The sequence below is a fragment of the Sorex araneus genome, chromosome 8 (genome assembly GCF_027595985.1).
Source record: "Sorex araneus isolate mSorAra2 chromosome 8, mSorAra2.pri, whole genome shotgun sequence".
NCBI classification, from domain to species: domain Eukaryota; kingdom Metazoa; phylum Chordata; class Mammalia; order Eulipotyphla; family Soricidae; genus Sorex; species Sorex araneus.
The window spans coordinates 24416038-24443911 of NC_073309.1; the positions used below are offsets into that span (position 1 = coordinate 24416038).

Genomic DNA, 27874 nt, shown 5'->3' on the forward strand with positions numbered 1-27874 from the left:
CAACATTAGCTCTTCTCAAGCATTTTCTTTTCTTTTCTATTTAAACATCATTCTCAAATGCCTTGACTGTTAAGAGTGACTTAAGAGTCAACAACCCTTGGTATTTTATTTATTTATTTTTGTTTCAGATTACACCCAGGGGTCCTCCGTGCTTACTCCTACCACTGAGCTGCATCATTCCTAGCAAGCTTGGGGGACCATATGCGGTGCTAGGGATCGAACCCCGGGTCAGCTGCATGCGAAAACAGAGCTCTGGCAGCTGTATTCTCTCCAGCCCTCCTTTCTCTTTAGAAAGGAAATCTAGGCTGGAGCAATTATTCACTGGGTAGGATGTTTGCCTTGTATAGGGCGAACCCAGGTTCGAGCCCCAGAACCCCAGCTGGTCCCCTGAGCCCACCAAGGAGTGATCCCTGAGTGTAGAATCAGGAATAACCCCTGAGCACAGCTGGGTGTGGTTCCAAAATTAAATAGGGAAAAAAAAAACAAGAAAAGGAAATCCAGAGGAAGTGGTACGTAAAAGGAGTAACTGTTCCTTGAAGGAGCTCTACAGATACTCTGATATACCGATTCCATGAAAATCCGTGCCCAATTCTCCTCACTAAAGATTAAAGATCTCAACCACTTTCTTCTTTAAACCCACCATATGGTTGACATAACTGAGTCAACCATAACTGAGTTGACATAACTGAGTTAACTTTAGGACCTCCTCCTAAAGCAGTCAATAAATTCAGATGCAAGGAATGGTTTTACCTGACATGAAACAAAAGCTGCTTTGAAGAATCTGGAGACTTCAAAGAGAATGACAGAGCCAGAATGGGGTCTATCACGCATGCAGTTTGCATGTGCGAGGCCCTGAATCCGATCCCCAGCACTTGATAAGCCCTTCTCCCAAAAAACAGCACCTAAAGTGGCGTTTGCTGGCTCCTGAGCACTATAGCAGCCCCAAAACAATGTAAAAAATTTTTTTTAATGAGTGACATATTTAAGTCCAAGAAGTAGCTTATGAGGAAGAAGACATCTTTAAAATCATTCATTTCTTCTGCTTCTTTCTATTAAGCTAAAGCCATCTATCACACGTATCCTCAGATTTTGCTGAGATGCCAACAACATGTGTAGAATGTACAAAAATTAACTCTCAATACATTTCAATAAACACCTGCATACTACCTGGGGCCATTCTCCTCCTGACGTGGCTCGCTTTATTATTTCATTTATCGTGTTTTTTCGTGAATCTGGATCTATCCGGGACACCAACACTGGCTGAATAGCCTGCAACAATCCTTTAGAACAAACAAAAAGTCACAATGATGTCATCATATTGGCTAAAGCAACCAACAGATGAACAATAGATAAATTACAGAACAAATTCTATAGAAAAATTGAGATCAGAGTCATTTTTTGAAAATCCTCCAATTCAGAGTTTATTCGAACTGGGCTCCCAGTGATATTCCAAAAAGAGTAGTGAATATTTACTTATACCTAAAAAAAAACTGTTTTAACAGAAGTCAGCAGCAAGACTATGAAAAGACAGAATGTGTAACCCAAGTGTGCAGGCACCAGAACTAACAGTGCAAGCAGCAAATCCTGCTGTGTGTGTGTGTATGTGCTTGTGTGTGTGTGTTGTGTGTCCGTCCATGTAACTCCTGGTCTTTGTGACAACAAACAACAATGCAATTTTCTCCTTCGCGGCATTCTCCCTCAGATGACATTTAGCTTTGGGAAAAGACTACAAGACTATCTTGTTTTATTTTAGGAATATCCTGAAAGTGAATCATGTGAATTCTTGATTAAGGGGCAATTATTATAATTATTATTTACTAAAACTCTGTTGTGACATATTTTAAAAAATTTTAGGTGAATTCTTTTTTAAACAAATCAGGGGTGTCAAGAAAAAAGGAAGAGTCTTTCATAGTCGAATAATAAAGTTGCAAAGATCCTCTTATTTCTCCTGTGTCCCCAGGCGATCAGACGGCACTTACACGCCCTCTCTGTCACTGCTCATGCTGGCAATAACCTGGGACATCTGAGACCAGTTACTTAGAGACTAATCCCCTAGGGAGAGACCAAAGCACCGGGTGGGAAAAAACATTTTACTTGCTTCATTATTTTTTATGGCAGGAAGCACTTACTGTTCCACATCATCATTTTCAAAGAGTTACACATTGTTCCCTTGTGGAGATTCTGGGGTAATAATGAAGAAAACCAAGTTAGGAGAAAAAGACTTAGTGTGTTTATCAGCCCTAAGATCCCAAAGAGACATTTTTGAAATAGTGTGGGTCGGATGTTTTCACGAATTCTCTAGTTAAATCCTCCTTTGCTTAAACAAATCGACAAACAAAAATCAACCATGTGTGGTATTAAAAGCTTGTTTCTGCAGCTCTGTATAAGAATAGAAACACTGCTTGAAAAAGATACGTGCACCACTGGATTCTTTCACGGATTATCCACAATTACCCAGGTATGGAAACAACCAAAGTGGCCAGCAGTAGGTGAATGCCCAAGGAACTGACTGGCAGGTGCCACCTGGTACTTTGCCAGTCCGCCCGGAGAGCTCGCAAGTGCGCGCGCCCGACAGCGTGCCTTAGTTTTTTACAGCCAGTGACACAAGGCACAGGTATATACCATGTAGACATTTACACAATGACAATTTCCTAGTAACACATTTTTCAGAATGGAATCCCCACAGCTAAATGATACAGGACTCTACTGTGTGTGTGTGTGTGTGTGTGTTGTGTGTGCACACACGCGTGTCCATCTATACATGCATGCATGTTCATAAGCACACAAAGATACATTTGGGCATAGAAAATGATGAAATCTTGTCATCTGTGAAAAGATGAATGGGCTTCACTGTCACTGTCATTGTCATCCCGTTGCTCATCAATTTGTTCGAGCGGGCACCAGTAACGTCTCTCATTGAGAGACTTATTGTTACTGTTTTTGGTATATCTGATACGCCACCGGTAGCTTGCCAGGCTCTGCCGTGCGGGCGCGATACTCTCGGTAGCTTGCCAGGCTCTCCGAGAGGGGCGGAGGAATCGAACATGGGTCGGCCGCGTGAAAGGCGAACACCCTACCGCTGTGCTATGGCTCCAGCCCTTGAATGGGCTTGAAGGGAATAAAGAAAGTGAAATAAGTCAGAAAAAAAAATACTATAGAATTTCACTTATTGTGAAATTTAAAAATAAAATCTCTTAGAACACATAAAAATGAAACTTATAAAGAGAAGAGAATGGTGGTTACAAAAGGGAAGAGTGAAATGGGGAAAGGAGCAAGAGGGAAAATGCCAAAAGTACATTTTACATGCTGACATATGCTAATTAAAATGACTCTGAGCATTTCATAATGAGTACAAGTATCAAATCATTAAGTGGTACATTTGAAATAAATATAATCATATATGTTACCTATTTCTAAATATATATATACACACACACATATATACATATACATATATAAACAAAACGTGGTGGCCAGATAGTACAGGGATTAAGATGCTTGTCTTGAATGGAGTTGACCCTGGTTTGATCCCCATACTCTATATGGGCCTGTGAACATCACCAGGAGTGATTCTTAAGCACTGAGAAGAAATAATACCTGAGCACTGCTGCGTGTGGTTCAAAAACAAATGTACAGACAAACAAGAAAATAAAACGGTGATAATACAGAGCTGGAGCCCTAGTACAGCGGGTAAGGAGCTTGCCTTGCATGTGGCCAGCCCGGGATTAATCCCCAACATTGCATATGTCCCATGTGGTCCCCCAAGACCTGCCAGAAGTAATTCCTGGGTGCAGAGCCAGAAGTAACCCCCAAACATTGCTGGGTGGGGCCCCAGAACAAAACAAAACAACAGAAAGTGGTGATGGTACAGTGTTAAAAATATTATTTTTAAGAATTATAAAGGGGGGCCACCAAGATAGTCCAGTGGGTAGGGTGCATGCCTTGTACACAGCTAACCTGGGTTCAATCCCTGGCACCCCATACGGTCACCCAAGCACTGACAGGAAGGATTTCTGAGTGCAGAGCCAGGAGTGCGCCATGAGCACTGATAGATGTCTCCCAAACAACAACAAAAATTTTAAGTTTCATTAAAAAAACAACAAATTATAAGGTAACAGAAAGGAAGAATAATTATTTTCCCAAATTCAGTTTTTGATATAGTACCTCACTGAAAGAAGGAAAGCATTAAAGGCTCTGTTAATTTTAAAACTATTAAAATAGCTACTAATAAGGGGGCTGGAGCCACAGCACAGCAGGTAGGGCATTCACCCTGCAAAAGACTGACCTTGGCATCAGTCAATCCTTGGCATCCCATATGGTCCCCAAACCCCTAAGAAGAGATTTCTGAGTGCAGAGCCAGGAGTAAACCCTGAGCATCGTCAGGTGAGGTCCCAAAATAAAAAATAAAATAAAAATTAAAAAATTATTTTTGAAAAAGTCTGCCTATAAGCTATCTATGACACTTCCCACTTAAAGCAGGGGCATAAAATTTTTTTTAAAAAGCAGGGGCACGTGCTCTTAACAGTACTTACTGCCAATCAGAGGCACCTGCATGTTCTCACTTCGAGTCACCATGGAAGGCAGCCCCGCTACCACACAAGCGATTCCGTCAAAGAACGTCGAATGAGGAGCCACGACAAAAATTGGTGCTTCCGCGGCGCTGGCCATCTTGCCTTTCACGGAAACCATGAATCCCATGACAAAGAACAAGGCGTGAGCCAGAAACTTCAGAACAGGCAGGGTCACTGTCCTTTGGAAAGAAGCATTGCAAAGACAGAATTAGCTTTGCTAAGTGCTAATGGGAAGACTCTACCCTAAAACACAACACAAGACCCGAACATGCTCAAAGGCTGAATTGAAAAAACATGAGCTATGAAGAACAGCTAACGTGTGTGGAGCTTTCCTGTCAGACACTATATATATGTGATGTATTTTATATTTATATATATTATATATTATGTTTACATATATATTATATATAATATATATCAATATCAATTATCATGGCAGAGCCTGGCAAGCTCCCCGTGGTGTATTCGGTCTGCCAAAAACAGTAACAATGATGGGTCTCATTCCCCTGACCCTGAAAGAGCCTCCAATGTGGTACCTTGGAAAGGACGAGTAAGGAGAGGCTGCTAAAATCTCAGGGCTAGGACAAATGGAGACGTTACTGGCACCCACTTGAGCAAATCGATGAACCACGGAATAACAGTGATGACAGTGACAGTGATATATATGTATATATAGAGAGAGACCAGAACCCATGCTGGTGTTAACAGGGGTTACTCACACTCATCCCTGTTTTATAGATGTAAACACTTCTTAAACATAGGAGCCACACCCAGTTGTGCTCCAGGGCTGGGGCCACTCCTAGCCATGATCAGCCCATTAGTGTAACACTTGGAAGCCATCAGGGCCACACTGGCAGCTTTGGGGGAAAACGAGGGCTATACTGATTGGTGTGGGGCAGGGATGGAGCACTGAGAACCACCCAGGATCAGCGGAAACAGACTTAGGGCCTTACAGATAGTAGGTAAATAAATAAATGTTCTACCACTTAGCTCTCTCTCCAGCCCTGCATGATTTCTTGATTCAGGTTATCATCCAACATCATATGTTTCTCATTTGATTGCTATTGTTAATAGAAAACTGAAGGAATAGATGAATCATGAAAAACATCTCGTGTGTGTGTGTGTGTGTGTGTGTGTGTGTGTGTTTTAACAACACATGAACTGGAGGTCTAAAATCAAAGAGGAGAATTTGTAAAGACTGAGGTGTCATTAGTTTCACTTCACACCAGCCTGTATTCAACATTGATATTTGCTCATTCATTGGAACAGGGGTCCCCAAACTTATAATGAACAAAAAACACTCTGTGCATGGTCCCCAACCCCTTGGAAATCAACCTTCCTTAAGAGAAAAGACGTAAAACACCACCAACTGCACCCAAGGCTACAGTGGCTCCCCTGGATCATTCCTATACCCCCCAGGGTGTGTAAGGGGTGGGTACATGAAGCCAGCATACCAATAAACTTTGTATTTCTTAGTTTCTAGAATGGTGTTTCCCAAAAGTCTTGGAGCATGAGTTAGATGAAAGGAGTAGCCCTATGTGCTCATTACAGTGCCCTGAAATCCTTTTCCAGATTTCTCCAGAATCCTGAGAGAGCTTCGCTCTCAGGACAGAGATTATGAGTCAGCTCTTCCCAAAAGGAACAGACTTGTACCAATGTTAACTCATGGCCAGCTTCTTCCTTCATGCTAATTAGGTAGAGAAGCAATTCCGTTCTGCCTCAATAATTGATGATTCTAAAAACTAGGTGACATTTATGGATAAACTGCTATTAGTAATAATGACTACATAACTGTTCCACTGAAGTATATCACTGCTTAAAATATACAGTTACTATTGGGGGACAACGGCAAATGTGAAAAATGAGGAGAAAGCAAAAAGGAAGTCAGATTTTTCAGTGCCAATGTTTTAAGCACACTAATTGGGTCTTTCAGAACTTGAAATCTATCACTTTTTGCAGGTAACTCAGAAAATAAAATATTTTGCTATCAGAAAATTACAACTTTGGAGGCGGGTATTGGGCGGTACTCAGGAGGGACCCGTGGTGGTACTCAGGGGGCCTACATGAGTACAAGAGCTCAAACCCAGGTCAGCAGCATGCAGGGCAAGTGTATGTCTCCTGGACACTCTCTCTCTCTCTCTCTCTCTCTCCTCCCTCTCTCTCTCTCTCTCTCTCTCTCTCTCTCCTCTCTCTCTCTCTCTCTCTCTCTCTCTCTCTCTCTCTCTCTCTCTCCTCCCTCTTTCTCTCTCTCTGGCCCAGAAAATTAAAGCTTTAACAGGAAATTCAAAAGTGCTGGGCAGTAATTTCTACATTTGATAAATTAAAAGTTTCATCTGAGAAACAAAAATAAATGATTAAAATTAAGTAGGGAGCCATCAGAGAAAACTTGTCCCCTGACTAAGCCAAAACAAACTCCTCCTCTTCATCTTGATTTGCCTAGTGCTTAAGTATAATTATTTCTTACCTCCTCCAACCAGTTAGCGGGTGGGTCAGCTTTTCGGGACAGCATGCTGTGGGAATTGCAGCAAAGGGCCATGCCAGCACTAGAATGAATGCAATCAAGAAGGCACGAATTGGAAGCAGGATAATTCCAAGAAAGAAAATCTGGAAATCAAAGTTGATAAAAATGGATGCATGGACGTTTTATTTTAATGCTGTAGTTATAGACACATGGAAGAGGAAAATTTTATGCTATTCATGCATGAACCCAAGGATGAAATGGACATAAGACCCTGTTAGAAAAGGATCTAAGCACAAGGAAAAAAGACTTGGCTGATGCCACAAAGCTCCCTATTGGCATGAAGATATCAGTCCTGTGATCATGTTAATTAAGCCACATTCATGTGTGGGCTGCTGGTGGGGTCATTGGCATCAACATGCTAAGCGAAGAAAATCAGTACTAGAAGGCAACTTTATCTGCATATCTGAAAACAGATAGAGCATGCTGGCGGAACAAAGAACGTGCATTCCACTTGGCAGCTAGAAAAGCTTCCTGGAAGAGCCGAATCCTTAAAAAGTCTTAAAAGATCAGCAGAAAGTAGCAAGGGAAGGTGGGGAATTTCCCCTTTGAGAACCATAAGTAAGAGCATTAGTTAAGGCATTCGAGGCGTGAAGACCAACATGCATTAATTTTATAGACTGGCTAGGCACTTGGAATTAAGGAATTAAAATAAAAGATTTATTTCTGTCATTGATTTCCCATTTAATTTATTACAGTGAGGAAACGACTCAACAGTATGTCAATCTTTAGAAATTTATTGAAACATTTTATGGTCTAGCATTTGCTTTACTATTACCATCTTAATGCCAGGTATTGAATTTAAGATTTCCTTCCTACATGCGAGGCAGGCACCCTATCACTGAGCTGCATGCCCCTATAACATCTGCTTTATTGAGTAAGAGGGAAATCGTCTGCCATAGAGGCAGAGGGAGGGGTGGGGTGGGGTGGGGGAGGGGTACTTGGGACACTGGTGGTGGATAATGTGCACTGGTGGAGGGATGGGTGTTCTATCATTGTATGACTGAAACTCAGACATGAACGTTTTGTAACTGTAGCTCACGGTGATTCAATTAAAAAAAAATATCTGTTCTATTTAGGATTTTTGTTTGGGGGCAACATCTGGCAATGCTCAGGGCTTATTCCTGGCTCTGCACTCAGGAATCACGCCTAGTGGTGCTTGGGGGATCATATGGGATGCCAGGGATCAAACCTGAGTCGGTCACGTGCAAGGCCTTACCTGTTGTACTATCTCTCCGATGCCACATTTGTTCTCTTTTTGGTAAGCATTCTCCTCTTCTTAGAAAGAATGCCGCAGTTATTGAGGATCATGCAAAGTGCTTATACCTTCAACAGACTTGGACATCTTTAGTCCAGTGGGCTTATCAGTTACTGAGAACAGATATTAATACCTCCTATCAAGTTTCTGTTCTCTCTTTAGCCCTCTCAATTTTACCTTCATGTCTTCTGAAATTAAATGAACTAAGAGCTACTAAGTTTCCTCATGATGACCTCTCAGTGTCTGTGTTGCAAGCCATAATGCCCAAAAGTAGAGAGAGAGTATGGGGAATATTGTCTGTCATGGAGGCAGAGGGAGGGTGGGAAAAGGGGGGCATACCTGGGATATTGGTGGTGGGGAATGTGCACTGGTGGAGGGATGGGTGTTTGATCATTGTGTGATTGTAACCCAAACATGAAAGCTTGCAACTATCTCACAGTGACTCAATAAAGTTTTTGAAAATTTAATAAATAAATAAATAAAGAGCTGCGAAGTTTCCTAATGAACCCTTTTGTCTTTTCACAAATAGCCTCTCTTTATATCAGGTATTATAATCCCTGGAAGCTGATTTTTCTCTGGTATTAATATGTTCACATAAATTTTTCATACTATATTCATGGCACAACTTTTTCCACTTGTATATTTATCATTTCCTCCATTTTTATTTAGGCCTCATGTATTTTTGACATGCATGTGGCACAGATAATGCATAACTAAGTTTGTTCTTCTGCTCAATCTGAAAACATTTGCTGTAAAACTAGGATGGTTAGTTCCTTTTAACATAATGCAATACTGATGATGTATTTGGGTATAAGTCTATTACTGGTTTACTATTTCTTTTCTATATAGTTCATTCATATTTTTCTCTTTGTTTTCTTTGGGTCCATTTATCCATTTGTTAAAGAATTCCTTTAAATTCTGCTCTGGCTCCTTGCCATACATTTTTGTAATTTTAGTGAGCATTTCTTCTGAGAATTACCATGAGTTTACTTAACACATCAAAATCTACCAAAATTTAATATTGTGCCATGTCAAATAAAAGGTTAGAAATATGGTACAATTCCATCTTTCCCCATTCTTTTAGTATTTCCATCATGCTTTTTTCACATGGACCCCTATTTAAACCTCAGAAGTTAATGTCATTTGTGTACTATCATTTTAGTACACAAAATGGTAACATTTTCTAGCTCTTTAACAACAACAAAAAACTTTTCCCCCACATCTGATTTCTAATGTTCTCCACTTCCTCCTATACATCTGTGTCTCAATTCTGCATCATTTTCTCACAGTCTAAAGAACTTCCTTTCTCATTTCTCACATGCAGTCCTGAGTAACAAATTCCTTCCTCTGCCAGTTAGTTGGGGATGTCTTCATTTCCTTCCTTTCTAAAGAGTATTTTCTTTGAATATAGAACTCTGGATTGACAGTTGTGATGTCTAGAATGTTGGCGAACTTGGAGAGTTCACTATATATTTTGTACACTGGACCTGTACCAGACACACAACTAACATTCTTTTCTTCTATTGGTTGGATTTTCAATCTCTTGTACTTTGAAAACACAAGGTTTTAAGTTTGATGAAGTCTTAGCTATTTATCTGGCTGCTTGTGTTAATGTCTTTCCAAAGGTCTAATGCCTATACTCCAAATTATAAATATTTACAACTGTGTTTTCTTGTAAGCATTTTAACCATCACACTTAGGGCTATGATCCATTCATTAATTTTTGTGTATGAGCTGTGACATAAGGAACCTTCTTTTACCCTCATTTCAGTTCTAGGGGTGCATGTTAAAATACAAACACAAGCCTTTCCTCCACTGTATGGTCGTGGTACCATTGTCAAAAATTATGTACTACTTCCAGATCCTTTAAGTTTGATTCTATTGATTTGTATGTCTATGTTTATGCCAATATAAAATAGTTCCAATTATTGTAGTTATTTATAGTAAGTTTCAAAATTGAGAAATAGAAATACTTCAATCTTGTGTTTCTCAATATTCTTTTGCTATTTGGTATCCCTCATGTTTCCACATGATTTTAGAGTCAGCTTGCTAATTTCTGTGAAAAACATCAGTTGAGAATTTGAAAAGAATCATATTAAACCTGTAGAACAGTTTGCAGAGTGATGCCATTTTAATGGTATTTCCCAATCCAAGAACATGGAATGTCTTTCCATTTAGTTTAGGTCTTCTTTACATTTTATCAATGATGTTTTGAAGCTTTATATTCAAATCTTGTTAAACTTGCTCCAATGTGTTTTTTTATGCTCTTGTCAACTGAAATTTTTTTCATTTAATTTTCATATTGTTCACTATTTATGAAAAGAAACACAAGTGATTTGTCTATATTGTTCATATGTTCTGTAACCCTGTTAGACATGTTAACTAATATTTTTGTCAGTTCCTCCTGGTTTTCTTTATTTAAAAAAATCATACCATTTGATAATAATTTTATTGCTTTATTCTTAATGCAGAAGCTTTTTCTTGCCAAATTCCTTTGCTGTAACCTCCAGTACAATGGTAAATGGAAGTAATTAGTGAACATTCTTGTTTTTGTTTTGTTTTGTTTTTGCTTTTTTTGAGTCACACCGGCGATGCACAGGGGTTACTCCTGGCTCCGCACTCAAGAATTACTCCTGGTGGTGCTTGAGGGCCATATGGATGCTGGGAATCGAACCTGGGTTGGCTGTGTGCAAGGCAAATGCCCTACCCACTGTGCTATCACTCTAGTCTTCTTGTTAGGTTCTTAATCTTAGGGAGAAAGCTTTCTCTCTTCTACTATTATCTACTTTCTTATTTTTTCATACATGCCCTTTATCAGATTGCACAAGTTCCTTTTTTCCTACGTTTTTAAGGGGTTTTATTTTTAGTCATGAAAGTATACATTTTCTGCCTATTGAGATGATCATTTATTTTAATGACTATGGATAATTTCTTGCATATGTATTTTCATAATTCTTGTTATTGTGCTATATCCCATTCACCTTTATCTATGCTGAACCAAAATCACATTCACGTGACAAATCCCATCTTGTAATGGTATAATAATTTTTATGTTTCAGTAATTCTGCTTTGCTAGCATTCTGTTGAGAACATTTACACTTAGATTCATTAGGAACATTGATCCATGGCTTCTTTTTCTTTGATGTACTTCTCTGGTGTTTGGTATCATGGTAGTACTGGTCTCGCAGAATCAATCCATAAAGTATGGGCACCAGCTCTTCAATCATTTCCTTTTTTAAGGTGGAAACCTATGTTATTGATTTCAGGTCTTTCACATTTGTTAATTTAAAACTGGGGAGATGGGTTGGGAGATAACTCAGAGGTCAGACACATGCCTTGTATCACAGGGCCCCAAGTTTGATTCTGGCACCACAGGGCCCCCTGAGCATCACTGGGCATGGCCCTGGAGCCCCCATCCCCAGTACCACTGGACCAAAGCAGCACTGCTTTCCTGGGCCAACATCCCTGGGAGTGTCCCCTGTGTCTCCTTAATTACTACTTGAGAGGTCCCTACATTGTTTTACTAGTAAGTAATTCAGGACTACTGAATCCAGGGGTGGCTGGAAGTCACCAGGGTCCCCTATGGTGGCTGGAAGCACCAGACCCAGCAGTACACTGAGTCTACCAGGAATACCCCAGCAGGAATACCAAGCAATGCTGGGGATCAAACCCAGAGCCTAGCATAAGCAAGGCATCTGCTATATCACTTTGAACCACATCCCTAGCCTTTCTTCATCAAAAAAAATATGGACATTTTATAACTATAGATTTTCTTCTAAATATATTTCCAATTCCTTTTGGTAAATGGTGTCTTCATTATCAGTGATCACCTAGATTTTACTAGGTTTTTTTCTTTTGGGGTCACACCCATCGATGCATAGGGGTTACTCCTGGCTCTGCACTCAGGAATTACCCCTGGCGGTGCTCAGGGGACCATATGGGATGCTGGGAATTGAACTCGGGTCGGACGCATGCAAGGCAAACGCTCTTCCCACTTCGGTATTGCTCCAGCCCCCTACTAGTTTTATAATTTTTTTCTCTGCATCCAATGATGCAGGGAATTTTTTTTTAATTTTCACATATTTGTGAATTCCCCAAATTCTCTTTAGGTATTGATACCTAACTTTAATGCAATATTATGGTTGAAGAACATATGTAGTTTATAGTAATCTATATTCTGAGCTTTGTTTTATAACTTAGTAGTGATCTATCTTAGAGAATGTTCTATGGACACTTGAGAAGAACATGTCTCCTACTATTGTTAGGTAGAATGATCTACCTGTTTGTTAGGGCCAATGGGTTAGTTGCTCAAGTCTCTTATTTCCTTGTTGACACTTTTTTGTCTCATTGTTCTACCACAAATGAAAGTAGGGAATTGAAGCCACCTTTTATTCTTGAATTGTATACTTTTTCACTTCAGAATGTTTCAGCTTTGTGTACCTGGAAGGGTCTGTTGTTAGGCACACATATATTTATAATAGATAACCTCTCTTGACAGATTAACCCTTTTGTTATTTGGAAACATTTTCCATTATCTCTGATAATTTCTGCCTTACGGTCTATTTTTTCTGATATTAATATCACATTATTAGTTACTATTTGCATAGAATTATCTTTCTTTTATTCTTTTACATTCAAACTATTGGTTCTCTGAATAATCTAAAGCATGCCTCTTTATAAAGCATATAGCTGGATTATGTATTTTAGCTATTTGGTTAATATCTGCCTTTAAATTGGACTGTTTAATCCATTTATATCTGATATACTTCCTTATAAGATAAATAAGGCTTCCCCACCACCACCACCACATATCTATGTATGATTTTATTTCCATGTGTCTCCATTTCTACTTTCTCCTGTGCTAAATAGATATGTTATGGTGTTCTATTTTCATTTCCCTGCCACTAGCAAAGCACAAGCCTCAATTCATATATTTGTTCACCCCAGACTTATACTGTTTTTTCATAGACATATCAAGATGCTCTTATCAGTATTCTAGTTCTTAGTGTAGATTATTGTTCTCTCTAGAGCCCTTTCATTTTAGTCTGAAGGACTGAACTATTTCAGGAATTTCAACATGTGCTACTGACATATTCTCTGATTTTGTTCATTTCCCTTTCATTCTTTGAGGATAATTTCTCTGGCTATTTTTGGATGAGTTTCCTCTTTTCGGCACTTTAACAGTAACCTTCTCCTGACTTCTCACATCCAGAATCCCGATGAACAATCAGACAATAATCTTACTGAGGATCACTTATACCTGACAATTGTTTCTATTTTATGTTTCCACCAGTCTCTCTTTGGCTTTCAACCGTTTGTGCTGCCTATAGGTAACTGAGTTTAGTATCTGGTATTCATTGAGCTTTTCAAAGGTGTAGATTACATGCTTTCTTTAACAAAATCTGGCAAATTTTCAGCTCTCTTTAATGTTCATTTTATCTCTTATTCCTCATTCTGTTTGTGTTTGGACTCCAATTACATTTGTACCCGTTTGTTTGTTAGTGTTGAGTCTCTTAGTCTCTGAGACTCAGTTCATTTGCTTTCATTCTTTCTTACTATTTCTCAGACCAAAGAATTTCAGCCGACATCCATTCAAGCTAGCTGATCAGCATTTACTAAAACATGGAATTAATGTATTTTCATTAATATATTTTCATGTTCATTTAACTTTTTAATGAAAGATAAACTTTAGATAAGCATGGTTCTTATTTTTAACTGATTTACTTCCCAGATAGAAATCAGCTCTGTGTCTCATACATAAAAAGGACTAAACAAATATTTTTGGTTTGATAAATGATAACACAGCTACAACCAAAAAAATCCATTTCAATTCCACATTTTATTGAGGAAATGAAAGTTAGGCTACTTTTCCCAAACCATGCAGTAGTAGACTCTGAAATAATCAAAAATGAAAAAGAAAGTCGCAAAATTAAACCCTATAATTAAATATAAACATGGCAATAATCCTTAATTAGATACCGGTCATCAATCAAGACTAATTACCACTTTTAAAATTAAATCATGCAGGAAATATTTTTAACGTTTAAACCGGATAATAAAAATATTTTCAATCAGAGTTTATTTAACTCTTCCCTAGATAAGTCAAGTGACTGAAATCTCTGGTATCTTTATATGGACCTATGGGTATATAGAGATTTTAAAAATATACTCAGACCATATTAAGTTCTATTAATCCATGTAGTAAAATTTAAGAATATGTAAATTGTAGACAAAAGGAGCATAGCTGTCAATATTGCGATGATCAAGTAAGATTCCTAGTATATTATTCCACTTAATTTTAAGTTTCCACTGATAGTTTACTATTCCAATTTAATAGATGAAGAAAGTGAAGTTCAGAGATGTTAAATGTCATATAAATTTATGTGACTAGTAAATGACAGTCTAAATGGGTTTTTTGACTAAGGAGATATTTCCATTACACCACCACATGTTTAGGGTTAATTGAAAGCTCTCGTTAAATAATAATGGGCTATATATTTAATAAAAAATTAAATCTGGGGTCATACAGTGGGTTTGCCTTGCACGTGGCTGACATGGGTTCGATCCCCAGCACCCCATATGTTTCCCTGGGCGCTATCAGGAGTGATCCCTGAGCACACTAAGTGTGGCTCCCCTGCAAAAAATAAATTTTTACTAGACAATTTTACTCTACATGCAAGATGCTTATAAATATGACAAACAGGTCACTTTGGTTCACCTTCCAAAAATTAAAACCAAAGAGATAAGCCTACTTGAAGCATGACTGATTTGATTAAATCGAAGTAGTAGTGTTTCGAAGTTTCAGAAGTTTTAAGATACAAAGGGAACATGCACCCGTTTAAAGGCATAAAGATCAAGTTTCTAAATACTCAGTTCCTTTCTAAAGCCTGTTACTCTGTTTCTTATCTTCCTCTTCCTCTTCCTCTCCCACTTCTCTGTTGCCAGATAGATACCCATCTACCATCACGCTTATCGGCTCCTCTAAATGCTTTGCCCAGCACTTCCCTCTACTATAGTGGACAACATTATCAGCGCATACAGTAATATAATGGACAATGTTATCAGCACATACAGTACGCTATGTAGAAAGTTACACTATTTGCAATCCAAAGTAAAGAAATGTGTGAGGGACAGGAAAGCACTAAAATCATTTGGTTTTTCTTGCAGAACACAATGGACACGTGTTATTTTGGATCGTCTGTCTTGTTTCTTGGTCACTAACCTCACCAAAAAGGAAGTCAAAGTGTTGCTACAGTAAAAGCAGCTCTTGGCAAGAGAAAGAAAAAGAAACTTCCGCTTTGCAGAGAGTCATTTCTGAACAGCAGCAGACAGCTGGGTCCAGCTCTCATCAGGAGTCAGAAGTGCTTGGGGAAGAAGATTTGACCCCCCCACCCCCAAACTCTTGGTCCCCTGAAGTGGACTCATCCTTACACCTGTTCTTTGACGTCCCGGCTCAGCTTGAGGGTCCCACCGAATCATTCCAGACCTGCAGCTGCCGCTTCCCACCCCCGGTGCCCCCTCTCCTCCACCAAGGCAGAGAAGCTCTCTGGGGCGGAAGGCAGGCTGGCTTCCCACCACCCCTCGCACACCCGGACAATGGCTAAAGTTGGGAGACCCTGGCCCCTCTCCCCTTAGCCCCGGTCCTCGTAGCCCCTCCGGCTCTTGGCACCTTCTCTTCTCACTCTCCCACCCCCAGAGCATCCTCCACGACCCTCCCCACCCTCGGTTCTCAGACTCCATCATGCCCCTTGGCACACACCCCTCTCGGAGCCCCATCTCTTTCTTACCCAGGCTGGTGCCCTCCCGGCCAGGTCCCCCTGGGCCTTCAGGCGCCCCCATCCTGGGGCCAGACATAGCCTCCTCACAGAGCTGCCCCTGCGCCCCTAGCAGGTCACTCCCCTCGCCTGGTGCCCCTGAGTTTTCAGACCCACACCTGTCATCTAAGCTACCTCCTCCCTCAGACCAGCCCCTCTCCCGCACTGGATCCACACCAGGCACTCGGACCTGGCGCCCGGGTGGGAATACCACCTGTCATAGGGCTCTGCTCCCTGGTCAGACCCGCGCCCTCCCCTGCCTCTGTTTCCCCGGTGGGACTACCACCTGTCATAGGGCTCTACCTCCTGCTTGGACCCGCGCCCTTACTCAAATGCGCCTCCCCCGACGGACCTGCGCCCTCCCCTGGTTCTGCCTTCCCGGTCGGACCCGCGCCCTCCCATTGCCTCTGCCTCCCGAGTCGGGTCCGCGCCCTCAACCGGCTCGGCCTCCCCGGTCAGACCCGCGCCCTCTCCTGGTTCTGCCTCCCGGGTCGGACCCGCGTCCTCACTTGGATGCACCTCCCCGGTCGGACCGCGCCCTCACCTGGTCGCGCCTCACCCGTCGGACCCGCAAGCTGCCCTGGCTATGCCTTAGCTGTCCGACCCGCGCCCTCCCCTGGATGCGCCTCCCCCGTCGGACCCGCGCCCTGCCCTGGCTCTGTCTCCCCGATCGGACCCGCATCTCACCTGGATGCGCCTCCCCGGTACGACTCACGCCCTGCCCTGGCTATGCCTCCGCAGTCGGACCCGCGCCCTCCCCTGCCTCTCCCTCCCAGTCGGACCCGCGCCCTCACCTGGATACGCCTCCCCAGTCGGACCCCGAGCCCTGCCCTGGCTCTGCCTCCCCGATCGGACCCGCATCTCACCTGGTTGCGCCCCCCGACGCTCGTCGGACCCGCGCCCTCACCTGGATGCGCCTCCCCGGTACGACCCGCGCCCTGCCCTGGCTATGCCTCCGCGGTTGGACCCGCGCCCTCCCCTGGCTCTGCCTCCCCGGTCGGACCCGCGCCCTCACCTGGATGCGCCTCGCCGCGCCCACCCGCGTCTCCTGCACGAAGGGGTTGGGCACCGGCGGCGGGAAGAAGGACGCCTGGCGGGGCACCATGGGCGGCCGCGGCCCCGCGTTTCCGACGCCCGCGCCCGGCACGGTGGCCGCCACCGCCGCCGCCTCGGCGCACCGGCTCATGGTGGCGCGGACCAGGCTCAGGACCAGGACCGAAGGCAGCAGCCGAAGCGCGCGAGCCAGCGCCGGGCACCGAGACGCGTCGGAGCACGCCCGAGTCCCAGCCCGAGGTGCGCGGCGGCGCCTCTGCGCACGCGCCGGTTACCTTCGGACCTCGCCCCGCCCCCGGCCCGACGACACCAACGCCTGGCCACGCCCCCCTTAGGTGACATGCTCTGCATCTTGGCAAACAGCTCCGCCCCTCGGAGGTGACTTTCTGCCTCCGCAAGAGCCAGCGGGAGTTTAGGCAAAAGATCTGCCTCCAGCTCGGGCTGGCCAAACCACTGTCTCCAGGAACAGCAGTTGCCTCCTGTAAAAGGGGAGTGACTGAGCCCAGATAAATAACCTGCATGCCACAGATCTATTGGCAAGCCTTGGATGGTTTGAGTTCATGTGCCGAGGGCGGGTTTTATGGGTTTGATTTCTAGCTGGCATATGTTTTTGTTTGGCTTAAGCCAGTTTGGATTGGATGTTGGTCAGTAACAGCAGACAGTCTTCATGAATACAGAAATTGGTCTGTTCCACTCAGAACACGGGCGGTGGAGGAGTGGCCCTCTAAAGGAAAATGCTGCTGCTTCTACTGGGGCGCAGGGGGAGGCAAGAAAACGCTTGCCTTCTGTGCTAAATGAAGAAGAGGCCCGCCTCCGGAGGCGAAGTGACTAGGGCTATGATTCCCTCTCATCCCGAGGATGTCCCTGGTCTGTCTGAACTTGCAGGAGGGATGGGTTGAGGGAGAATGATTTTCCCAGCTCCTAGGGCTGAGAGTCTGGACCGAGATGGCCTGCTCATGGCAGGCTGTGAGCCGTGATGAGATTTCTGCACCTTCCCAAGGTGCCCATTGTCAAAGTTCAGAATCTTCCAGAGACACCCAGTCAGGGGTCCTTGAGCTATGCACTTCATCTTTCTGACCTCATTTCCTCCTGTAGGAATGGGAACAGATTCAGTCCTATCCCGTAAGGGTGTATAGCAAGGAGAGAATGCATGTGCCACGTGCAGGGAAAAAGACCTTGAGAAGTCCTGGCAGGTCTAATGGACAGCTGTGTTTTCTAAGGAGCAGCCTGTTGCAGCCATGATGTAACATTTGTGCCTCTCAAGTCTTGGGGGGATCTTCAAGGAGGTGGATTTTTGTGACTCTTTACCCCAAGAGCTGTTCGGGCGAACCCTCCACGCCTCTCCGGAAGCTGAGCCACTGGGCTGGCCCCGAAGATGAAGGTGTCTCTGGGTTCCCCCATTGTCTCCCTACAAAAAATCCTTCCCACCAGCTCCCTGCAAGATGCCTGGAGCAAGTCTACCCAGCCTATGCGAACTAGAGGAAGCCCCTGAAATAATGACAGCCCCAGAACTATATATAGGGAAGAATCAGCAATAAGCCACGGTTGGGAAGGAGGGGTGAAGAGTTGGAGAGTGCGCTATTGTAATGCTGGGCTTGGAAAGCAAACAGGCATTCCTCCCCTAGCTGTGTTTACTCAGGGTGATTGGGGGAGGAGGGTTGGGAGCCCTGTTGGAGACTGAATGGCATTGCAGACCCAGCAGCCTTGGTGCCTGGGAATTCCTTTCCTCCTGGTCTCAGCTCCTTCACCTAGCTATGTGGCGAAGCCCTGAGAGTTGGGAGAGAGCCAGCGGCTGGAGTAGTGTCCGTTTCAACTGGCCAGTGTTTTCTGTTTGTTTCCTTAAGGCAGATTTCCAGGGGGTGGGGGAGCTGCTGTTTCCAGTCCTGAAAAGGGGGCAGTCAGGCAAATAAATCTGGGACCCTCTGCTTAGAGTAAATGATGCATGTCAGATACCTGGGCCATCGGAAGCACTCTTTATTACTGTCACTGCTCCCCGCTGTTGGCGGGAGCACTAGAGCTGAGAGTGTGGTCGGGGAAGAAGCTGAGCCCCAGAGAGGAAGGAAGCCCGGGACCGCAATGACAGCAAGAGAGTCTCTGGTGCCAGGGCTGCCCAGGGTGGCGGAGCTCCGACTCATTCACCCCGTGGCCTCCTACTTACTTCCTTTGGCAGCTTTAATCTTTCCAGCAGTGGCCACCTGTGCCCAGCAGGGAGCCATGATTTTGGACTTGGGAAGTGTCTGCATGCCCTCGGGACCCTGCCCCTGCTCTGGGCTGATCCTCTGCAGCCCTGGATGGCGTGGACCGTGTGGCTCAAACCCTGTGTCTATTCACACTTAGTAGCACTTCAGGGGGTGGGGGGGAATTGCAGGAGAAGTGGGAGGGGAGGCTTCCCTCCAGCCAGTGGAGGAAGCACGGGGACAGACTGGAGAGAGAGAGAGAGAGAGAGAGAGAGAATGTGGGACCCTTGGGTAGGGGTCGGGGTGGAGGGTACGGGGGACTTGGGCTGAATGCTGCAGTGACTTCAGACCGGAGTCCTTCAGTGAGGAAATTGCATTTAAAGTGGAAATGTTTCCAAAATCCAAAGGAAAGGGCAAAGTGCACCGGAAGCAAAACGAAACTGTAAGTGGACGGGGGCAGCCTCAGCCCTCTCTCTCGCTGGCCCCGTCAGGCCAGGCTGTCGGGCCACCAGTGGCCCCCCGGAGATGGTTTCTGTCAGCTCTGCGGGTGCTGTGAGCCACCGAGGTTGTGAAGGGGGCAGAGGGCTGAAGGGTCACAGCACCAGGCAGCCCCAGACAGGGCTGCAACGAGAAGACCCATCCTTGGAGAGGGCGAGTCCGAGGTGACGGGGCGGGGAGGGTTGGGGAACTCAAGGAGGGGCGTGGGCATCTGGGAGAACCTTCGTGGACACAGAGCAGAGCCACTCTGGAATGCTAAACTTCCAGGCGCTGCTGGTTAACTACAGAGCTGAAGGCTGCCCAGCCCATCCGGGCCTTTCCGGATGCAGAAAGGGGACGAGGCAGCAGGGCCGGGAGCTGAGTCAACTCAGCAGCCGAGCCAGTCGGATTTGATGTTTCCCAACTTCACAGTCTTCAGACTTTGGTTCTCCAGCTTCAGGTAAATCGTGTTCTTGAAGAAGTAAGTGTGACCTGGCAGGAGACAGGAGAGCGGCTGTGACTGCCCCATCCTCAGATATGACAGCTCGTGGGAGGAGGTTTCGGGAGCTTGGCACGTCTGCCTGCCCCCAAGGACCCCTCTCAGAGGCTGGAGAAAGGGAAATGGGGAGGGAGGTAAGCTCTGCGTCTGTCTCCCCCTCTTTAAGACCAACCGCCAGGGACTTGGGTGAGGATTCACTTAGAAGTCACACCCCCATTAGGCTAACTAACAGTACCAAACAAAGCCATTTCCCACAAACCAGAGGTGACAAAGGAGGCTTGTAAGAGTGGGCTTTACATGGCACATCTGAATGGCTTTGTTTTAGAAGTCACCACCCAAGTGAAGTTGTGGAAATGTCACATGAACATACAGACTCTGACTTGCTTTGAAAGCAGCTAGAATACCAGGGCTGGAGCAGAAACTTTTTCAAAGGACTGGTACATGCAGGAGACCCAGGTTCGAGCCTCAGCACTGCCAGAAGCAATCTCCATGTACTGAGCTGGGAATAGCCTCCTGGCATCAGTGGGTATGTCCAAATCACTACTTAAAAAAAAAGAAAAAAGCAATCCCACTAGGCAGGCCAGCAGTCACCAGAAGCAGAAAAGCCACTGTCCTTCGATGGCCCAGGGGACCTCTGGTTCCGGCGACCTCACCCCTCCTTACAACTTGCCTGGCCTACCACACTCCAACCAGGCTCTGGTCTGGGGCCCAGTGGGTAAAGCATGGTGTGACCTATGACCTCCATGGTCTCCTTTATTTCTTCTAGATACCCAAGCACATAGTAGGAGTTCAACAGGAGATCACAAGGAACCTCTCACCCCCTCCCCAACTCTGCTTCTTCTCAGCTCAAAAACATCATGGAACAATGTCATTAGAACCTCCTCGTGGGGCCGGAGCGATAGCACAGCGGGGAGGGTGTTTGCCTTGCATGTGGCCGACCCGGGTTCGATCCCCAGCATCCCATATGGTCCCCCAAGCACTGCCAGGAGTAATTCCAGAGTGCAAAGCCAGGAGTAATCCCTGAGCATCACTGGGTGTGACCCAAAAAGCAAAAAAAAAAAAAAAAAAAAAAAAAAGAACCTCCTCGAGAGAGCCAAACTGGAGTCATCGCCAGGCCTGGAAGACTTGCCCGGGCTGCCTCCTCGGGAAGAGGATTCCCAACTGCCCATTCTATTCCCACCGGTAGTGTTTTTATTGCGTAATAAAAACCAGGGCACCAACAAGGCATGACCAAGTTTGTCCCGTCCCAGACAGGGTCATCTTTCCGTGTGGAAGAGGAAGTCCGAGGCCTTCTGCAGAGCCCAGAAGCACCTGGACCCAACTTGGAATGAAGTCAGGGCACGGAGCCCACGTTCCTGGTCCCAGGAAGGCTGGCCCTCCCCCCTCCGTGGCTCCAGGCCCCGCAGCTGCGAGCGAGGGGCCTTTCTGGGTCTTTCTGCCTGGCGCTGGCTGAGTGAGCAGAGGTCAGGGGGCTGGATGCCTTCCCAGCGCTGGGCTGAAGGGGCCGGTTTGTTCTCCCAGGCGCCTAGCGCTTCCTGTGTGATAAGTATGTGGGCGCGTGCAGGAGCTGGCCAGACGGGGGGCAGGGAGTCCTAGAAAGCAGAGGGAGGCCGGGACGCTCACCACTGCCCTGCACGTCCACCACGGCGTCCAGGCTGTCGAAGACGGCGTTCCAGGCATCTGCGATGAGCTTGGGGAAACCGGGATCCATCTTCTTCTTCACCTCATTGTACCTGCAAGAACGCAGACACGGTGAGACAGGGGGGTCCTCCTGAGGCGGGCACCCCCTGCGTCCCCCCGCACTCTCCCCCCACCTCGGCTGGGAGCAGGGGTCAGCTCCTCGGGGAGGCAGCTGGCAGCAGCCGGGGAGACAGGAAGACCTGGACTGGAATCCAGTGACATGGTTACTCATTGTGTGACCTTGGGCTGTCCTATCAAGCGTGACCTTGTGATGTCCCGTACGGATGATCTCAGACACTCCCAGCATATCACCTCGGTCACATAGATGTGATTTGGGCAGCAGCCCTCAAAATGTCACCTCTGGGAGTCCTATAAAAGCGATTTCTGGTGCTATTCTTGCACTGTGTTGACTTCTCACAAACATTCTCATCCAGTCGGATGGAGGGCAACCCTGTTCAGTGCCATTGCTGTGATTCTCATGTTCCAGCCCAGGGGCTAACGAGGACACCCAGGACCAGAGACACAGTATAGGGGGGCAGAGGCTTCATTTGTCCTGCATGAAGCCAACCCCTGTTTGATCCTTTGTACCACGTATGCGTCCCCTAGGCAGAGTCCTGTGTATCACCAGCCATAGTCCCAAATCCCTCCCCCACACATAAGGGGGCATCAGGCTTCTGAGTGGGACCCCCACCCAGCCTGTCTGCTTGGAGGCTGCTGTGAGCCTGTTTCCCCCACCGTGAAGTGGGCTTGTGTCTAAGGGACACATCAAATGAAATAACATGCATTTCCCCTCCCTGCACCCAATACTGTGTAGGTCTGGGAAAGTTTAGGTCCCTGACAAGTTCTGATCCCTACTGTATTATGGGGAGCACTGGACCAGGAGTCTAGGGGTGCAGGTCCTGCCCCATCATTCTTTCTCTTGGGCACTTGGACAAATTGCTCCCTCCTCATTGGTCCAGCGTGTCCCAGAGTCTGCTTGCTGGGACGCTGGGTCTCAGATCCGTTAGTCACCTCTCCCGACCTCTGCCCAGCTCCAGCTACCCAGACACTCCTCTCTCCTGCGCCCCACCTTCAATCTCCACCAGTAATTGGAGTGTTAACTGGTGTGTCCGCTTCTGGGCTAGCAGGGCCTCTGTCTTTTCGTTTGAGGGGAAGCCTTTGCTCTGTGGCCTCGCTAGCTGCGGGGGCCAGCCTGCCTTGGGGCCATGTGGTGCCGGAGTCAGAACTCAGGGCACACACAGAAGTGCACACTCCACCCCCTCGGGCTATCTGCCCACAATCGTGCTGTTCTAAACATGTGCCTCAGTCTGCGCCCTGCCTCTCTCCACGAGCTTCCTCCTAAGCATCCTTTTCTACAGGGGAAGGCAAGTCACTAATTCTGCCCATAATCCAGCAAGGTACTGCCGGAGCCTGAAAATGTGTGTGTGTGTGTGTGTGTTTGTGTGTGTGTGTGTGTGTGTGCTTGTGTATATATGTCTGTATAAGTGAGTGTGTCTGTGGGTATCTCTGTGTGTCTCTGTGTGTCTCCGTTGTCTCTGCATGAGTATGTTTCTGTGTCTCCGTAAGTCCGGATGTGTCTGAGCGTGGCAATGTGCTTTTGTGTGAGTGAATGCGTCTGTGTATATCAGTGTGAGTGTGCATATCTGTATGTAAGAGTGTCTGTCTGTCAGTATGTCTGTTTCTCTGTGTGAATGTATCTCTACGAGTCTGTTTCCTGTCTATCTGACTGTGTGTGTGCCCATATGTGTCTGTGTGTGTTTATGAGTATGCCTGTGTTTCTGTGTGTCTGTGTGTGTCAGTGTGTATATCCGTGTGGAAATGTCTGTGTCTATGTGAGTCTGTGTATGTCTGTGAATGTCTGTGTTTGTATGTCTGTGCAGGTGTCAGTGTGTGTGTCTGCACGTGTCTCTCTGTGTGTGTCTATGTGTGTCTGCACCCCTCATTTGCCCACAGACATTACTGTCCCCCAGGTAGGCACCATCATGGGAGATGGAGGTTGGTCCCTCGATTCAAAACACCCAGATTCAGGGGCCAGAGCGATAGTACAGCAGGTAGGGCATTTGCCTTGCACGCGGCCAACCTGGGTTCGATCCCCGGCATCCCATATGGTCTCCCCAGCACCCCCAGGAGAAATTCCTGAGTGCATGAGCCAGGAGTAACCCCTGTGCATCACCAGGTGTGACCCCCCCAAAAAAAACACCCAGATTCAATGCCCTTGAGCTTGAGGTCCGTTCACCGGCTGCCAGCACTCGGCGGTCTGTGCCTCTCGCCGTCTACAATCCAGAGTCCTGGCGACGGGCGACTGTGCCCGCGCCAGCCAGCCCGCCGTGCGTGGGTGCGCCTGGCACTCCGGGCCTGTGGGCGGCCCGCCCGCTCCATGCTGCTGACTCCTGTTTTCTTTCTCGAGCCTCGAGATATCAATCAGCTTAAGTGGCTAAGAATCTTAGCAATAGCTCTGGAATTCCAGGCGGACACGGGCAGCCTGGACATAAACAGCTTCTGAATGTGGGGCAGTTGGGGGCGGGGTGGCGGGAGGAGGCAGGGGGGCCCGAGAGGCCCTGTGAGGGAAGCAGGAATGTTCCAGAGCTGGCCAACTTTTGGCAGCGGCAGTCACAGAAGAAACAGAGGGCAGGACACCAGGAGGGAGGGCTGAAGAGATTCCCCCTCCCCCCAAATAGACAACCCCTACGGGAGAGTGGGGCTGAGGATTAGGGGAGAACCCCCCACACACACACCCCAGCCCAGCTGGAATCCTGGCTGTGGGTCACCGGCCTGCATCTGAGTGAGGCTGTTAAGTTAGTGCCCTGCTCCAGGACAGAGAGGAAGGGAGGGATGAGGTCTCAGCCCGCCAGCCCCTCCCCCGCCACACGCCCTTCCAGTCTCTAGTCCTGTCCTGGGCCACTGCCTCCAAGCAGGCCTCCGGGCCTGCAGACATCTGTGAGAGAGGGCCCCCGGGGGCACCGTGCGCCTCCCATAGATGCCAGCATATTCCATCCAGCCCCTACGTCCTCCACCACCACAGCTGCCTTGGCACCGCCAGGCAGACAAGTGGAGGCCCACGGAGTCCAGGGTGCAAATCCCGCCCTGTCTGCCCGCACTCGCCAGCGGCCTGATGTGAAGCTCGATTCTCCACCGCTCCCCACTCACTTCCTCCTCTGAAATGGCCACACTATTATTATTGTAGCATCAGCATTTCTACCCTCATCATCACGGCAATGATCTTTTTTAAATTTTTTTGCTTTTTTGGGTCACACCCAGTGTTGCTCAGGGGTTACTCCTGGCTCTGCACTCAGGAATTACTCCTGGCGGTGCTTGGGGGACCATATGGGATGCCGGGGATTGAACCCAGGTCGGCTGCGTGCAAGGCAAACGCCCTACCCGCTGTGCTATCGCTCTGGCACCAGCAATGATCTTCAATTGTGGTCCTCCCCCCTGCAGCGAGACCCCCTGAGAGGAGCCACAGATCCCACAGGCAGGGGTTCAATCCATGTCTGAGAGGGAAGAGAGGGTCCGACTAGCCACATACATAGGGCCATTCATCCATTTCTCAGTAGGCCCAAGCCCAAGGCCTGTAACCTCTGAACTTCAACCCAGAAGGACACCACCCCCGCACCCAGCTGTGTGCTCAGCCTCCCAGCGCACTCCCTTACCTCCAGAACTTGTCTCCAGCGAAGATGTAAGTCTTCTTATTCTTGCTCCAGTTGAAGGCAGCATCCACACGCTGGACCTCGGGGGGCAGCCCCAGGCTGCTCAGGGGCTTGGGGTACCCTCGCTCCAGGGTGCTGGCTGAGTAGACCCAGTACTGGTCCCCTGCGGAGGATGCCAAGGTAGGGTGTGGTGTGTGTGAGTGTGTGTGTGTGTGTGTGTGTGTGTGTGTGTGTGTGTGTGCGCGCGTGCGCATGAGTGTATGAGTGTGACCATCCCAGGTCTGTCTGTGCCTCCCCCCGGGATCATTCCCAACAGGGACAGAAGTGCAGGGTCCTGGCTGTGTCCAGAGGCCAGAATCACAGCGGCCAGACACGGCTTTGGTGGTGGCTTCTGGAAGATGCCAGGCTCACCAGGTGAGACGGGCACGAGCCAGGCCTGCACACATAACCCTGCCACGAAGCAGCAGCTTGTGCCAGCAGGTCACTGGACTAGGATAGTGGTAGAGGGGTAGCGGTTAGTGCCCCACCTCACCCATGTGTTGACCAAACCCGCAGCTCCCCTTGGAAGTCACCCTGGATCCCTCCTGAGATTATGGCATGGAGCTGGTTGGTTACTATCATTATGGCCAACCTCAGCTGTCCTCCCTTCCGTGTAGCCTGGCCCCCGTGAGCCCCAAACTAGTTCACGAGCTCCCTAGCCCATGGTTGGGCTGTGTGTGTGTGGGGGGGGGTGCTCAGATGCTAAGTGAGCAGAGTTTCCCATAGAGCCACAGAGCCACACCTCCAGGGACTGGGCCCCCAAAGACTACAGTATCCTACGGGCCACTTCCCGGCTTCCAGGACCCGGAGAGACAGGACAGCAGGTAAGGCGCTTGCCTGAGATGAGGCCAACCCAGCTCAACCCATAGCACTCATCTGGCTCCCCACCCCACCAGGAGTGACCCCTGAGCACATAGACAGGAGTAAGCACTGAGCACAGTCAGGTATGGCTCCCCATTTTTTTTTAAAGTTTGCTTTCAAGGAATTCATCCTAGACTCCTTAGAAATAACCTGACTCGAAATATTTAATGAAAGCCAATCGGTGCTGCAACCATTCTCACTGAAACTGTTACCTGCTAGTTGCACGCTTGTTAGAAAAGTGTTAAGAGACCTCGGGCCATTAGTGCTTCCCCCAAAGTCAAAGATCAAACAGTCTGAAAGGCATGAGAAGTGGGGGGCGGAGTGATAGTACAGTGGGGAGGGCATTTGCCCTGCATCACCGGTGACCCAGGTTCGATCCCCAGCATGGTTCCCCGAGCATCGAGCATCGAGTATCGCCAGAAGTACAGAGCCAGGAGTAATACCTCAGCATCACTGGGTGTGACCCAAAAAGACCAAAAATAAATGAATGAATGAATGAATAAATGAATAAATAAATAAATAAAGCCTTTTTTAAAAACAAAAGGCCCGAGGAGGAAATGTCACTCTGTGGCTCTATGCTCTGAATCCACCTCCCAGGAAAAATCCCACACTTGGCCACAAGAAGAATGGCCCAAGATGAACGGGACCACCCCAGAGACACAGGGGAAGTCCGGAACCCCAGCACGGCGCCCCTTCCCACACACCTGCGAAGAACACCGCCTTCTCCTCCTGCGGGGCCTCGTACACAGCATCGATCTTCTCCGGGAGCTCGGGCCAGAAGGTGGCTACAAGCAGCGGCCCCATGGGCTTCTCACTCGGAGTCACGGTCCGCCAAATGAACCTGGGGGCCGAGGGGAAGACACAGAAAACCACGTCTGAGTCTCTGCAGTGGCCACCAGGCCCACCTGGAAGCAGCCAGCAGACGTCCAGGGGGAGGGCTGGATGGGGGGCTGTGCCCCCTGAGCAAGATGCCAGGGTTGAGGGGCTACCTTTGGGCTATGCCTCCTGCCTCCTCCTCCAGAAAGCCTTTTTAACTACCTCTGTCCATCCTGCATTCCACCTCCTCTGAGTGCCTCAAAATCATCCACATTGAACAACTAGAATAGTTTTAAGTTCCTAAAAACAGGATTTCACTATTATATGTACTTTAAGACCTTCCAATCAAATTTTATTACAAATGAGATCTGTGGGATTGGATGGGAAATAAAGTAGAAGGCAGCTAATCTCAATTAAAAAAAAATAACACAAGGCTTAACTTGTAACAACGTGTTAGTACAAGG

General features: G+C 47.0%; 2 protein-coding genes across 2 annotated transcripts in view; both read right to left on the bottom strand.

The window, feature by feature from the left end:
• Window positions 1–17413, bottom strand: part of LPCAT2 (lysophosphatidylcholine acyltransferase 2) — a 77363-nt gene extending 59950 nt beyond the window's left edge. The window contains exons 1-4 of the mRNA XM_004600665.2: window positions 17177–17413; window positions 7036–7175; window positions 4533–4750; window positions 1168–1280 (exon numbers count right to left, since the gene is read on the bottom strand). Of these exons, the coding sequence (XP_004600722.2) occupies window positions 1168–1280; window positions 4533–4750; window positions 7036–7175; window positions 17177–17347 (642 nt within the window). The 5' untranslated portion in view covers window positions 17348–17413. The remainder of the gene's footprint in view (window positions 1–1167; window positions 1281–4532; window positions 4751–7035; window positions 7176–17176) is intronic.
• A 1779-nt stretch (window positions 17414–19192) lies between these two features.
• Window positions 19193–27874, bottom strand: part of MMP2 (matrix metallopeptidase 2) — a 29085-nt gene continuing 20403 nt past the window's right edge. The window contains exons 10-13 of the mRNA XM_055145782.1: window positions 27299–27435; window positions 25698–25857; window positions 21991–22100; window positions 19193–20360 (exon numbers count right to left, since the gene is read on the bottom strand). Coding sequence (XP_055001757.1) covers window positions 20257–20360; window positions 21991–22100; window positions 25698–25857; window positions 27299–27435 — 511 coding nt within the window. The 3' untranslated portion in view covers window positions 19193–20256. The remainder of the gene's footprint in view (window positions 20361–21990; window positions 22101–25697; window positions 25858–27298; window positions 27436–27874) is intronic.